The following is a 16,289-nucleotide window of genomic DNA, read 5'->3' as shown; positions in this document are numbered from 1 at the left end:
ATGAAGGTCAGTACTTCATGTACTTCATGTACTTCAGGTGTAGGTGTACTTCATGTACACCTCCTGTCTCTTTTCCTAGACAATACCAAAAGATGAAGCTCTACATGAGGACACACAGCAGTAAGAGCAAATATTCAAAATTCCCAACGGCACTGACAAAGTCAACCCAGTGAACTCTTCAGAATCAACAGTGATACATGAACCAGGGGAACACAAGTGTAAATTATGCGGAAAGTACATGCACAACCAGGAGCAAGAGGCACTTCTTCATGCAAAGAGGGGTGACAAACTAAGTAAAACTAAACACATGTACCAGGGAAAAACGGGTTGAAACCAAGGAAATATAAACTGCTACTGCTGCTGCTGCAAACTATGCCTTTTAAAATCTTAGCACTTGTCTCTGTTTCATTTAGGGTTAGGTCTGTAGAGGTTGGTCATTACGTGTAGGGCGTGCTACCCTCACATAGTAAATGTGAACATGTGAAAAATTAATCCAACAATTACTGTCCATGTCTTCTCTTCTCACAAGTTTCCATCAATCTGGCATAGTCTCTCCCTGAGCTTGAGAAAATGGCAGAGGTCACGTTTTGTGACAGAGCTATTTTAAAAGACGGTTTAAACGATAGAAAGAAAATTAAAAAAAAACGGAGTGAAACATTCCTCAAAACAATTTCTCATGATAAAACTAAATATTAGATATTTCTTGCCCTTTCCCCTGCATTCTGGGAACGTTATTAGGTTGAGACACCAATACTACGACTTCCACCCAGATAAACGGGGGTTAATGAACCTGCGCACACAAAACAGAAACAATAAGTGGAAGCAGGAACTGTACAGTCGGACAAACATGCCTTAGCAACTATCCTGACGATCAGAGTCGACTTAAAGTCATACCAACTCTCGACAACCGGCAATGTGCCAACAGCAAGGCAAGCCCACCAAATGAAAATCGCATTCGTCGTAAATCATCTGTTCTGACCTTGCTGCTAATATAGTTTTTCTCCTCCATCTTTTTTAAAAGTCAACCCAAAGTTTTTCGCCCTGAAGTCGCAACACGTCTGGAACTCGCTGTGCGTGAGCGGCATTGTGCTACGGGTGTTCTCAGAACACGCATCTACTTAAACTTTCTTGCTTTACAAAGTTAAAAGGATGCGAGGTGGAAAACATGTAACATATTGGATCCTGTTACTGGTACTTTTGCAGTCCTTGAAATTGAATACATTCTGTAGCGATTTAGAATTAAAAAATAAAACAGTCAAGAATAAAATAAAACATTGGATACATTAATAAAATTAACCACTTCATGTTAAACATAGTGTTCTTTACTATATAATGTAATGTATATAAAGTCAGAGATTTAAATGCTCTGAAATAAAAGCATAACGAGTTCCTAAATTTCCCTTTTTGTTTAGTTACTACAGAGATAATTAAATACATTTTAAAAACTGAAACACCTGTGTATTTAAAAATCCTGTATAGAGTACATTCTAAAATTTGTCTTCAGCATGTTTTATGTCAACAATGGATCAAAAATACATGATTATACATTTATAAGGTATGGAAAACGAAATAATAATTTCAAGTTAGATATACTGTATGTAGAGTTTCATTATTAATTTCTTAAAGCACAAATTAATTTACATTTCACCCGCATGATGAATTTGTGCTTAAAATGACTGCTTTCCTTAAAAAGGAATATCTTTTCCTTTATGAACAAACGAACACAGGATATTACTACGCTCAAAAAGACAACAGGACCTTTCTAAGTAAGCGCCACATACACCAAGATTCGCGGTTTTCCATTTGCAAGTTCAAATCGACTACAGTTCATTAAAAAGTGATAGTTGATGGTGCAAAACAAACTCCAGCAAAAGAAAAAACAAAAACAAAAGCTAAGATAAGGAAACTTTTCCTCCTGTTCTAGTCTATCAAATCTCCTGGAGCACTCAGATAACCAATCACAGGAACTGTGAGATGTAAACAGCTCAACTGTGAGACCTTTTGGCTTTGAACTATATCTCCTGGGAACCACTGGATGGAAACCAGATTGGGAGAAACAGATGGATATTATGTAGAAATGCAATTCATTTTAATCTGGCCCCTGGAAACTAATACTGAGAGATTAGACCTGAACAGTTAATTACTGCTGTCTTTGACGGGTAGAGGGCTGCAGGTCGGGGACAGACACAGCATGGGTGAAAGGTAAGGTAAATGAGGTGGGGGAAGATTAAGGAAGATACACATGGGGGAAGATGAAAAATGACGCACATGGAGATTATAATAATAATAATAATAATAATAATAATAATAATAATAATAATAATAATAATTGCTTACACTTATATAGCGCTTTTCTGGACACTCCACTCAAAGCGCTTTACAGGTAATGGGGACTCCTCTCCACCACCAATGTGCAGCATCCACCTGGATGATGCGACGGCAGCCATAGTGCACCAGAACGCTCACCACACACCAGCTCTCAGTGGGGAGGAGAGCAGAGTAATGAAACCAGTTCATAGATGGGGATTATTAGGAGGCCATGATTGGTAGGGGCCAAAGGGAAATTTGGCCAGGACATCGGGGTTACACCCCTACTCTTTTCGAGAAACGCCCTGGGATTTTTAATGACCACAGAGAGTCAGGACCTCGGTTTTACGTCTCATCCGAAGGATTATCATTCAGTGATTGCAAATGCACTCACAGCACCTGCACTAAGGACCTGCAAGTTTAGGCAGTTGCCAAGGGCTAACTTCTTGAGCAGGGAGGAACTTCAGTGAGCAGTTTAGGTATAGCACATTCTCCTGTATTGCACTTTCTGTGACCTTTACAAGGAATAAGCAGCATTCTGTTAATGGAATGAAGGATTTTTTCCAGATTCTGTTATTTTGTCCTGATTTGCTTTCTTTTGTATTTCACAGTTCCATCAAACAAAACAAAAATCCCACAATACTTACCAGTAAGTCTCTGGTAAGGAAGCCTGCAGAAGAAAGCAAACAAATTCAACATCAAAAGTACAGAAAACCCAACAAGTCAGAATGATGACAAATTCACTGTTACGGGTCGATGCCTTCAAGCAGAACCCTATGCAGTGCTTAGTCCGGTTTCGAGGTGCTAACAGATCCGAAAGGGAGGTCCGAAAAAGCCAATCCAAGAGCCAAAGCCAAAAGTCAAAAAGCCAGGAGAGTTTATCAGGATAAAGTTTATCAGGATAAAGGAAAGAGTTTGCTGTAGCAAAGTGCTCACCAGGGGGAGTGACTCCAAGCGTCGGGAATTGGGAAGTGATGGTTTAAATAGTGAAGAGGGCAGGTGAGAGGGATTAATTAAATGATTAGATTAATTAGGTGCCGTGCGTGGTCGTAACATTCACGGGCCTAGGAAAGTTACAGCCTGTGTGTGTCATCCCACAACTCGTGACAAAGGATAGGGGAGAGAGTCATTCAAGCTGCTCTGCACTCAAAGCAAACCCACGTGAATGCAGGTAACATGCAAACTCCACCCAGACAACAGAAAGCCACTTCCTATAGCCTGGGAAATATCAATCACAGCTGGTGAGTGCCCTGATGCAGAGTTCTGAGTTGGCTGAGCTGTTTGGAACCACATTGCTTTCTGGTTCTTCATTAGAGCAGCACACCAACAGAATAGTATCCCTGACAGCCATTATCATAAGGAAATCACAAAACAGGCACAAAGACCATTAGAAAGCTTGGACCAAAACGGAAAGAGCTGTCTGGTTTGATCTTCTGTTTGGATTCTTACTGCAGCAGTGGCTTTCAGAGGAATGTTTTGTCTGCAGCAGTGCTTCCCAGTCCTGGTCCTTTCCGGTTTTTGCTCCAGCTGAGCTCTTAATCACAGGATAATTGATTTAAGTTTTCCTTTTGGAGCAAATTTGTAAATTTCCTTTCAGGTCTTAAAAAGGTCAAATAGGATATGTGTCCAGATTTCTGCGACTGCCCTCATTCAAGTGGGCTTCCTGAACAATGTAAGCAACTGCACCTCTGCAGAATGATAAGAAAAGTGTCCGATACAGTACCACTCCCCATCTTGGGCGTGTCTATGAAAGCAACACTCCTACAATATGCGTGTCTATGAAAGCAACACCCCTACAGTGGGCGCGTCTATGAAATCAACACTCCTACAGTGGGCATGTCTGTTAAAGCGCCACTCCCACCTGTGTGGGTTCATCATCAATTGATCAAGGAGTTAGTCAGCTGTTCAGTCATGAATAACAGCAAATCTGTTGAAGAGATGCTTCGCAAACAGAACCCTTGAAGTAAGTTAGTTTTACATTTTGGACTAACTGAAGACACAAGTTAAAAGAAAGACTGAACAAGCAGGCAGGTCAATTAGCATCAGAGATACTATGCGTTTGTGAATGAATAGCAAAAGACAGACAGTGTTCCTCCAGGACAAAGGCTGGGAACGTCTGCTCTGCTGGGCTACAGGATTTGGGGAAAAATTCCAATAACCAGGGTAGATAGAAAGAGGGAATTTTCACATTTTAATACTAAGATGAGACGGTCGCTAAAAAATAATCAAGAATAAATGAAAGAGCTACCATCACAAGAGCACCAGGGGAGGAGAATACAGTACAGTCACAGCCTAAGACTATGAATGTTCTTCCTTATATTGGCTGATCTGCCTGTTGAGCTGACCACAATAAAACAATTTTTATTTTTATTATGGCTAGAGCCAGGACCACAATCCTGGCTCTAGCCATAATCCTGATGTTTTTGATTACAAGCCAAAATAAAACTGCTGAAGGGCCTCTTGGTTTCTTCAATATCAATAAGCAAACTTGACAGAAAAATCTGCTTCCCTCCCAGACTGAACAGTTATCGTGAAAACGACATCGTCTCATAAGTAGCCTTTTCAAATTTAAGTAGCCTCAACCCATGTACAGGACTGGAAAGTGCTGGAAAGGAAATAATGAAACTCATCCTCAGAGCAGATAGAGAGAAGGGCTCTGCTCTAGCACAGCAATTTCTAGTTTTAGGAAACAAGCGGTATGTGACTCTCAATTTCACAGCTGGGTTGGTTTAGAGCTCTAGAGTTGGGGCCTGCCAAACTCCAGCACTCAGTAGAGTGGAAACGGAATAAATACCCATTGAAACAACTTTGAGATCAAAAAAGAAACTGAATCTCAACAGAAGTACCAGTCAGAGAGGATGAAAATGCGTCAGTGTTCAAAGACTTTTTTTTCTCTTACAGAGTGGCTGTAGGCAGAATGATGGCAAACCCTTTAAGAATCTCTCAGATGTTTAACTTCCACTTGGAAGGTGTTCTTTGCATGTGTTCATTGTACATGTATTTGATATAAGAAAGACAACGGTCCCCCCAGCAGGTTTTAATTCATGACATTTTACTTTCATTCTCACGGTGAAGTGAAATAATCGGAACGCCGCATGTTTAATTGTTCACTTTGCCGTTTTTATCACTGATATAGGCAAAAAAAAAAGGAGAATCATAATTATTCCAAGCACTTTCCAAAGCCTTTCAAAAGTGCACTTTGTGGGTGGCTCTTCCAAGTGAAGAGATGACATAATTGGCTTTTTAATTCCCAGGCTGTCAGCGTCCCTGACAAGGCAGTAACTCATGTCAGATGTCTAGAGACAAAGGAAAAAAAGAAACACATTAGCAAAAAAGGCTTTCTAGATCCTTCTTAAATGTGAGCTGCCTTCGAGAATTAAATGAAATACGTCCTCTTGCTGTTCTTTGAGCTGATTCATTTTTAAAGGACGGTGGCCAAATTTGTAGCTCATTCTTCCCTCATCTTGAAGACCAATGACCTCCTTAGGAGTCAGGACAGCCCTAACAAAAGTCAAGAGTAATTTACTGAACTATTATTGACCATGGAGAAAAACTCAGAACCCAGCCACATACAACAGAACCAATAAGGAAAGATGCAGAATGAAGTTATGCTCAGGACAGGTGATATTTAAAGTCTAAGGTAATACAGAAGGAATACAGAGGAGGTTCAGAGAAGGAATGTTTGTCTCTTTACTGCCCACATCACCTTCCTACACTAGTAAAGACCTTAGGTTTGACTTACAATTTGACTTACACTTTTAATCCTAAAAACCAGCGCAACACCCAAGCAGAGTTTGGGAAACAAAACAAAAAGTTTAAGATCTTTAAAAAGGAATGACTCTTCACTCGATGGAAATGGAATACTGTAAGTCAGGACTGCTATTAAGTCCATGAAAACCAGATCAGAATCATGGTACACCTGCCTGTCTCTGGTGATCCAAGAGGATGCTGCAGTAACTCGTCACCTTAATGAGAAGCAGGCTTGTCACTTTAGACGATAGAGGGGATGGGAGTGACATACTGAGGAATCATCTTGCTTCACACTTAAAATAACACAGGTTCACTCTTCTGTGTGCGCACGTGAAAGCCTTGCATTGTCATCACGCCTTCTTTTATCTACAATTAAATATCGTTTCTAGCTGGTTGTTAATGATCATTGTGGACTGACTGAAGACCCAAGGTAAAAGAAAGACTGAACAAGCAAGCCGGTCAATTAGCACCCGAGATTCGATGCGCTTCTGGGATGAATAGCACGGGTCAGACACAGCATTCCTCCAGAACAAAGCCTGGGAACGTCTGCTCTGCTGGGCTACAGGATTTGGAAAAGAATTACAATAACCAGGATAGATAGGGAGAGGAAATCTTCACATTTTAATACTAAGATGAGACCATCACTCGAAAATAATCAAGAATAAACAAAAGTGCTGCCATCACAAGTGCACCAGGGGAGGAGAATACAGTACAGTCACAGCCTAACAATATGAATGTTTCCACACAGATAGTCTAAAAGCATTATAGAACATAGGAAAAACACACATTTCTACAACTTTCTACAAGTAGGCTGGGGGTGTGTACAGTATATAGGCACCCATGTGGGTTACACGAGTGCTTCTCTAGTCAAAACAGTGGCAGCTTTGGCCTCAGGTGTCAGAGGTCTGACTGCTGTCAGAACAGACTGAGACTGAAGTAGGCAACATCTTCCATGCTTCTTTCTGCAAGCACTGAGAGCAGCCGTGCTCAGCTGCTGGACTTCCTGTACTGCGACTTACTATTTTTAAATCAAACACAGTAAGGATGTAAAAAAAGAGTGTATGATCATGAAAATCCTTCAAATTATTGGATGATGGGGAGGTGGGAAAGTGTAAATCAGACATTGCATGTCCGTAGGAAGCTGAAATGTCAATTTTTAAGTGGCAAAGCTTAGTTTACAAATGAGATAAGGCCATATTGCTCCTCTAGCTTGTTTAGTAGCTAGTAGCTGATCTGGAGATCTCATCTTTCCCATCCTTGAGAAAAGCCAGTATCAACTTTGACAATATGGCTGGGTAGTTTGTTCCATACTTCCACAACTCTTTGTATAAAGAAGTGCCTTCTGGATGAATTTATAAAGGTACGGCCCTTTTTTGTTTTTACAAATGGATAATTGGCAAAGCTTTTCTTCATAGTCAACAAAATTCTGTGTGCTTTGGCAGCCTCCATGATCTTATTACTGAGCAGAATCAGTCCTATTTAAGTCTAAGTCTATCACAAGTCATGTATCGGATCCAGAAATCCCCACTGATTCACCTACTGTACAGTGTCAGTGGCACAGTATTACTAAATAAGTTGTAGAATACTTCACATGTCTTGGCGGCATCAGACAGAAATGCATGGATCTATTTGGACTTGGTAACTCATGGTCTTAAAAAACTGACAACATGCATTAACACTATTCCATAAGATATCTCAGAACTATGAGCAAGGAGGTGTTCACTAAGTAATGTCCCTGTGCTATGGAAATCATTAGATTATCATTAGCATAGCAAATGTGCACCCTAAGGCTCATTGACAATTAGCATAGCTCTTACGATATACTGTAACATTTGTTTTTTGGAGAGTAAAAGTTGCTGTAAAACATGATTTTACAAGCGAGAAATCTCCACTGGATGGAAGTTTATTAAAAATCTACAAAATTAATGTGCCATGAAATGTTATTCATAGAATTCATGTGCTGTACATTAAAAGAAAAGGCACAAACATTTCTTTTTTGTTGCTGCAAAAATGAACTTCGAAAGGCCATCAGTGAAATTAAGTTGCCTCATAAAACTCCTCTGTTTTACAGTCCTCTCCAATGTGGGAATCTAGTCTTTATGAACGCAGAAGGCAGTGAAGACTTCAGAAGTCTTTGGAGAAGCAGTGAGCTCAGTCTGAGTCTGGGCTGGACGGTTCCCTCTGACAAACCTAAATGCCCTCTAATTTTTGATTATCGCTATCCTTCAGGCTCCGATTCTCTTCCTTCTCTCTCCTTTGATAACGGCACAGCTCTTGGTTAGGAAAGGAACTCTGACTGTCTCCACTTTGAGTAAAATACACTCCTGCAGAAAGGCAGCTTTTTATAAGAAGCATCTGGCCCAATAAGACCTCCTTTCCACCAGTACTATATGACAGGTAATTGAAAGTATTCCATTTAGTCAATACCGTGTAAATATGAAAGGTTCCAAACCCGAGGAGAGCATTTGGCCTATCCAGCTCTGTATTGTTACTGCCATCAGTGCCATTTGCATACTTTATCATTCATTTAGCATATTCAGCAAAAGTTAATGGACCCAGGGTCTTAGTTTTTAGCTGCGTTATCATGCCTCTCCTGCTTTAAAGCATGTCTTATTGTGGTTGATGAATACGAAGTTTAATAGCTCGTGCCTTATTACTGGAACCTGTAGTGAATGAGGGCCCTGAAGTTCATTCCTTTGAGTTTTTACTTTAATGCAATTTAATTTATTTGGTGTCAGACACATAACGTAAAGTTCTAGGCAAACGACAATTTAATATTAATTAGGGTAATGAAGTTGTATCTCCTCTGCAACATCTCAAGACTGCTTTCAACCACTACAGTGTTATTTTTGGTTTGTATTTGCAAATATCTTCCATAGATTTTAGTAATGTTATGGGCCATAAGAAAACACTTAGTACAGCACCTCAGCTTGCATTCTTATATGAAAAAAACAGGAATGTTCTGTGATGTATCTTTTAGCAAAAAAAAAACATGCTAAAATAACATAATATGGCTCGTGGCTTGAAATTGTTCAGCCTCCTCTGAGATCACATAACACGTGTTTGTTAACAGATGTAAAAAAAAAAATAAGAGTGACAATTTGTTTTTACAAAATAATTACCAAGACAATGCAAACTAAATAAGGATGAAACGTGTTACGTGTTACTCTGAAGGCAATATTATCCACCCCAGCTGTAAGAAAATGAGCCCCACAAAATGAATCTCTGAAAAAGTCCAATTTGTCCCACAGCGCACCTTGGGAGTTGGAAGCAGTAGCAGTTAGACCTCTAGACACCCATAGAAAAGGCAACAGGTTGGTGTTCACAATGCAGACATGTTTGTTGGACCTTTGAGCAAATGTCCTTCACCTAGACTGCTCCAGCCCATTCGGTGTCAGTCTGTTAAATGGTAAAGTCACAAACTTTCAGTCTGCTAAATGCTACAGAAACTGGAACACATTCTAGCCTGATGAACCTCTGTGTTACAGTATATCTGTGTAAATTATACCATCTGCTGCTTCAGGCTCTGCATTATATACCAGATATTTTTCCCCACAGGTTTCTGTTTAGAGTCTTGTGGGTTACTCATTTTATAACGATTGGCTTCCCAAGTTGTCTTCACATTTACACTCCTCTACAACACTTTCCTACAACACTTTCCTGGAAAAATCAGATTTTAAAGCAGCCAGTTTTCACTGGAAACTATCCGAAAACCTTTAATAATGCAGAAACACTTTGAAGTCACTGCACTTTAATTCAGACCCATGGACATTTTTCAAAAAGAAAGGCTGACATCAAACCACTGTCATTGTCTGTGCGGAACTTCAATAAATATTTGGCCCTCACTGCAGTCAAGAATGAAGCTTCCGAGTTTCAACAACAACAAAAAGCTTTTGTGTTTCTCAGCTTTGTAGCTCCTACTCAGATGAAGAGAGATATGACTTTCTTCAGAAAATTAAAGGGTACAGTAGGTCTTGTTTTTACAATTCACTTTTGCTGTGAATTTAAATGTGAAAGAACCTCTGTGGTGCTGTACAGAGACAGGACCTTTTCTGAAAACGTTTATGTCCATTTTAGTATAAACAATAATGAAGACTCCCGAGATAGTGGTTAATGAAGCTCTCCTTTGCATATAAAAGGAGAAGTGTACATGCAGTATCACCTTAAAGTCACCAGCATGATTTAAACTTTGAGAAAAGTTTAAACAAAGAAATGCCCCAAACAAAACAATGCAGTTGCTAGCATGGGTACTGATACCCTGTGTCATGTGTTAACTTACTTAACCTTCCCTGATGTGGATTAATAGATTCACATTAAGAAAAAACCTTTTGTGACATCTGAACTGGGACTTATCAGTTCAGTGAATAATTATTTAATAATCTTGTTTTAGAAATAAATAAACAGGCTTAGCTAGGAAAACCCTCTGAGGAAGATATTCCCTACCTTTAAATTTTCCAAAATGTATATATGATTTAGGTGAAACAAAAAAGATGTGGAACAGAAAAGCTGAGCCCTGAAGGTGTGCTGTTAGGGGGTTTCTAAATGTTGATTTAATTCCAGTCTGTCCCCATTTGAAGGTGGTTTCGAAACAGGAGATTCATCTGATTATTACCTTGTTAGAACAAGGAAAAAAACTCATTTTCTTCACATTTTAAAATGGTATTTCAAAATCAAAATACATATTGTAGGCCAATGGAAATTCTTTCTTACTACAAGGGACCTGTCTATTTAGTGATGTGGAAAATTTACACTTTTTGTTGAATGAAAGCAAAGCTCCTTAGTCAGAAACAAATAAGTATTAAAAACACAGGTAGCCTCAGCCCTTATCACATTGGTGTAAATATTAATATTCTACTCATTGGTCTTTGAAACAGGGTATCCCAAACTTTATTTTCTGTGTCAAGAAGTGTACCATGTATAGCAATCACAGTTAGTGTACTTTCTTCCTATTTTCTGTGTGCAACACAAAGTAAAAATAGTCTTCAAAGACAGAACAAAATAAAAGAACTCAAGATATTCATATTTTAAAAATAAAAGGAAAAGAAAAACATCCCCAATCAAACCCTGAAAGGATAAAAAAAACACACACATTGTAGCCCTGAACAACTTAAAAAAATCAATACATCTGAGCAGCTGTAAATAGTGCTGATAAAAAAAACCAAGGATATGTCTTCACATGAACCTAGATCTTTCAAATAGAACTTCTCCAAAAGAGGAGCAAATCTACCAGAGAAGATGGCACGCTATACAGCTACCTTTTCACCTGATTGACAGCAGAATATATATTATTTATGCGTATTATAGCCCACATAAGGCTGAATAAAAGAAGAAGAAAATGTAAATACACAAGAAAATGTAAGAAATCTGAAAAATTCTAGTTTTAAATGACAGACATAAATGAAGCAAAAAAAAGCTTCATTTAGATCTCTATTTTATTCCACATGTGTAATAATTTACTTTTAATTCTAACCCCCTTTGATTTTATAATCGTTCTACTCTAATACAGTGGGGTGTGCGTGTGTGTATTAAAGATTAATGGAAGGGGTCCTGTCAAACACATTGCGAAATTAATCGATCTGTATCGACGGGCATCTTCAATTTTTCCGTTGCCCTGATATCTCCAGAGAGCGTACACTTGAAACAATTCTTAAACAAACAAAAAAAAAAACCCAACAACAAATGCACAAAAATTGACATTTAAATATTGAAGATGTACACTGCTCAGCACAAAGGAAAAGAAAGCTAAACAAGCTTTGAGCAACCCGGTTGTCTAAAAGGCAATATTTGTGGTCTTGCATTTCTGGCAGATCTCAAAATAAATATGGTGATTCTGTATTTGTAATATCGAGGCTTAAAACCACACTCTGGCAGCACTGTACACTATATACAGAAGAATTGTTCAATGATAAAATATCCTTTGTTGTACTCAGTTCATTTTTAACCCATGAAATATTACAGTTAATTCCTCAAGCAGGCAATTTCTCTTGTACAAAGTTATCCATGCAACCCCTCCCACCCCTTAAATACACTCACTGAATCTGCCCCCAATATACAAGAGCAGCAGATATTGCCTTTTCAAAAATTCAATGTGCAAGTTACCAAAGAGAGACTACCTCTTCAAAATAATAAAAATAAACAAACAGGTGCAATATAAACACAAAACCCAACTCTTTACAGTATCATCCGACCCTCCCTGGACATTAATGAATGGGATACTGCTTACTATATACAGACATGTTTTTTTCCATGCACAGTGTTAACAAGTACCACATTAACATTCCCAAATATGGGCATGGCAGATGAGGAACGTGGGTAATACACAGAGGAGCTGCACAGATGCCACACAGGCACACAACACCATTTTAAAATGAGACTGAGCAGAAAAAGTCCTTTAAATACCTTCACTGCACAGGACACAGAATGTATGGCTGTACTTCATGTTGGTCTTTTGTCGATTAAACGGATACAAAGGCGGAGGTCGAGTCCTTTTTGTCTGCTATGGTCGAAAAGCTAACAGTCAAAATATGTGGGAAACATTACACCTTCTCGGTCTTCCTTCAATTTGCTGGAGACGTCACCGGTGGAATTTCTATAAGCAGTTACTAGTGCAATGTTTTCCTTCGTTTACGCCAAAAAATCTGGCTTGAATGTGCACTCCAGAGAAAGTACGTCTGGCCAGGCCAGGGCATAGATTTGCCCTGGTCAGGAAAAACTTGAACGCAGAAAAACAAATAAAAATGAAATCAAAATGGCGAAACCAGAAATCCTGCTGTAAAAGTCTTTCAGACTGAAGCTACTACTACAAACCCTCAGACACCATTAATCACCCTAAAAATCCTAAAACAGCTGCTTAAAGACATTCTGTTAAAAAGTCTGAATTCATAACTGAGAGGGAATGACCTCCAATTCATTTTCAATAGTTTTGAGCATATACTGTACAGTACAGTATATAATTAAAAGACACTTACGTGGGTTATTTATTTATTTTTTTACCAGTAGATTAATCTGAAACTGTTTCATGTAAAGAAAAAAAAGTCATTTGGCATCATTTAAAATAAAATATACTTCAAAAAATGTAATTCAGGTTGGGCACCTAGACTTTTATCTTTTCGAATGAGTGCGCGTGTGAGTGCAGAGCATCTCTTTGGCAAAAGGTCACAAACGCATGGAAATGTCCTGTTCAGAATCTACAGTGTAGGTCCTGCCACTCCTTGACTAAAGTTTTGTCACTCAAAAGGAGATCACAGAGTAATAGGAAAAGTGTAAAAAAGTAGGCCTTGAAGAAACTCCAGGACATATTTTATACATATCGTGTACTGGTCAGATGACAAATTCTGGAAATCTCTTCCAATGAGAAGTGTAATTGTACATAACACCACAAACTGTATATAGTTAGTGTCTAAAAAGAGTTCAATTTCTATGCCAATATGATGTGACCTTCCAAGTTAGTGCTCTGGCAAACCACTATTCAATTATTTAGCCCCACAATTAAGTCCTACCACGTACAGCAGGCAATGAGGACCTCCTTTATTGGCCATGCAGTGTGTTTATTGTCACATGCCACTCTATGGATTGCGGGGAAAAAAACAAACTTTTTAATCACAGTTTTGCCATTTTTCTGTGGCTTTCAATTAAAACTAAGCATCAAACACCCCTCTACCACCGGAGTGTTCACAGCTTAGGTCCCCATCTCTTTTGAATTGATTTACAGCTCAGAAAGTCCTTGACTGCACAGTGGGAGCTGAGAAGTAGGATGTGTTTTTGCCTGGAGTGAAGAGGACAGAGGCAAACACTGAAACACAGTCCTCACAGTTCTCCCAAACATCACTAGTGACTGTGACACTCTGGGGGGGATGGGTTGTAGTTTTCCAGAACATATTTAAAGCATCCTGTGCATTGTTTGCGCAGTTCTGGACACATTTGGTTGTATTTAGCGATTATTACATTTTTTTCCTGTGACTATTTCTTTGGACTGTGGTATGTGTGTTCCGGCCTTTTTACATGATATCTAATTTGGCCTTGCTTTCCCAAGAAATAAAGGGGGATATTTCACTTGTGTACCGAAATTGTAAAAATTCATGTTCCTGTTAATGTCCTAAATACATGTACAGTTTGTATTTAAATAAACACATACAGTATGTGTGTATAATAGTTTAGTCTGTGTGTTTGGGACAGTTACATCCAAAGAATTAATAGCAAACATTACGTCTTAGGGTTATTAGCAGCAACTTTAGTCCTAAATTATATCCCTCCCAGTTAATACATTAAGCACCAACATTCATCTCTGCAGGAACCCTAAAGTGCCAAAGCTCATAGAAAGGTAGTGCTTAACTTAGCAACTCTGAATTTAAATAACGGCTGCCTGCCATTCATTCTTTTGTATGTCACACTCTGGGCAGGGAATCAAACAACTGTCGAGGCCTTTTCTTCATTCTGACTGGACTTGGGCAGCGGGCTGCGCGTTTCCCCTGGAACCAGAGGAAGGGACAAGAACCATCTCCGTTCTTGGCAGCGCAGCCGTCTCTCTCCAGCGCTACGTTTCTCGTTTGATCCTCTGCCCAGGAGGCCACCCCCCCCTCCCTCCCCCCCCAGCCCCAGTCCAGTCCAGAGAACGCTCCACTGATGTTCAGAAAAAAAAAAGTTGCGTCCCCCCTCAGCAGGTGAAATCGGGTGAATGATCAAAGACAAAAGAGAAAAAAAGAAACAGAAGGGGAAAAAAAAAAAAACATTTTGCTGCGGCCGCTGTTCAAGATCCTCCTTAGAAGCCTTTCACGTGGCAGTAAGCCTCCAAAGACGAGAAGAGAATGTACAACAGCCACAGGCTGACGAACAACATGGTGGTCAGGATCTTCGGAGTCCGGGGTCCCCCCAGTTCCCCCCCAATCTCCGGTCTCCTCCGGTACAGCAGCACCCCGACGCAAATGAAGGCGAAGATGGTGAAGAGGGTGACGGAGAAGGCCAGCGTGCCGGGGTCGACCCTGAACGCCCTGCCCTGGGCCTGGTGGTAGACGGCCGCGATGGACCAGGCCACGCCGATGCCCAGGAACACGTTGACCGCGTTGCTGCCCGTCACGTTCCCGATGGAGGCGTCGGCGTACTGGTCTTGGATGGCGGCCACCTTGCTGGCGAACGTGTCTAGGGGGCAAAGGGAGAAACAAAAATGGCGTGGTGAAAGAAAAAGGAGAACCCGACCACTGTACCCTTCTGTCCCCTTCTAAATACCACGTGCTTTGACGAAATCATCACAAGATCATTTTTCAATGGACATTTTCACTTTCACGTTGAACCGGATCTTCAGAGCTGCCACTTTTAGAACCTGTTCAAGTACCTCAGTGTGAGTCTGATATTTACCTAGAAAGGAACTCGGACAAAGTTCAGACAAACCCCTTTGTTAACTCAGTGGAACTTGAAGCCCTGATTTGAAGCCACTGGGCTGAAGAAGTGACACCAGACCATATGAATCAGATGCCACTCCAGTAAGTGCTGAGCAGGAGCAAATAACTATTTATAGTGATGTGATGACAGGTATCGACAGAAAAGAGGGGTCTTGTCTTCCTTCTGAACTTCAGTTGTGCACAGTTATTAAAAATAATTAAAAAATAGAATAGGTTAATTTAGAATCATTAAAATTATTCTAAAGCCGATCAAAAAATGCAACCAAATGAAAGTAAATATACTTGGGTAGAACCAATGCATTTATCATGATGGAAAACGGCACACGATGGTGAAAAACGCATACAGTACACGAAAACAAACTTGTCTTATTTTAGAACAATATTGGTTAAACTATGGTTCAGTGGTCTTCTATAGGTTCTAAGGTAAATCATCTGTGTCCCCCGTACAGTATGAGCAGCACCAGCCTCATATTCAGAAGGTCAATGTGATGTCCCCAAAGCCCTGGAGTGTCTATAAGAGCTTAAATCCTTCATTTTGGATAAGAGTCACTGCATCCTTCTTCTCCAGTTCCTTCTTATAAAGCTATAGGGCAGCACCGTTAAGGCTCAGACTGACAGTGCTAGCCTGTGCCAGCACTAAGCACCCTACAGTACCATTTGCAGTTCTTTGATAGCAGTGTAGTTCTGTTCCTTAAAAAGCTGCTCATTCATGTCTCCAGTGACTCTCATGGGTGATGATGTCTCTCTATTCATAAAGCCTGTGGCCTTTGCAGCAAGCTAACAAATAACCATGCTTCATTAAAACAAACCTAGGAACCTCTCATTGCTTGTGATACA

The 16,289-nt window shown here is 39.8% G+C and overlaps 1 protein-coding gene across 5 annotated transcripts in view; it reads right to left on the bottom strand.

Annotated features, from left to right (window-relative positions):
• Positions 1 to 10,919: 10,919 nt before the first annotated feature.
• LOC102689135 (sodium/calcium exchanger 1) overlaps positions 10,920 to 16,289 on the bottom strand; it is a 174,503-nt gene continuing 169,133 nt past the window's right edge. For all 5 annotated transcript variants that reach the window (XM_069179873.1, XM_015362608.2, XM_006638520.3 and 2 more), the window contains one exon: positions 10,920 to 15,192. In XM_069179873.1, the coding sequence (XP_069035974.1) occupies positions 14,816 to 15,192 (377 nt within the window). In that variant the 3' untranslated portion in view covers positions 10,920 to 14,815. The remainder of the gene's footprint in view (positions 15,193 to 16,289) is intronic.

The sequence above is a fragment of the Lepisosteus oculatus genome, chromosome 17, assembly GCF_040954835.1.
Source record: "Lepisosteus oculatus isolate fLepOcu1 chromosome 17, fLepOcu1.hap2, whole genome shotgun sequence".
Classification (NCBI taxonomy): Eukaryota; Metazoa; Chordata; class Actinopteri; order Semionotiformes; family Lepisosteidae; genus Lepisosteus; species Lepisosteus oculatus.
The sequence above is the reverse complement of the archived record's forward strand: the minus strand, read 5'-3'. Positions and strand labels throughout refer to the sequence as shown.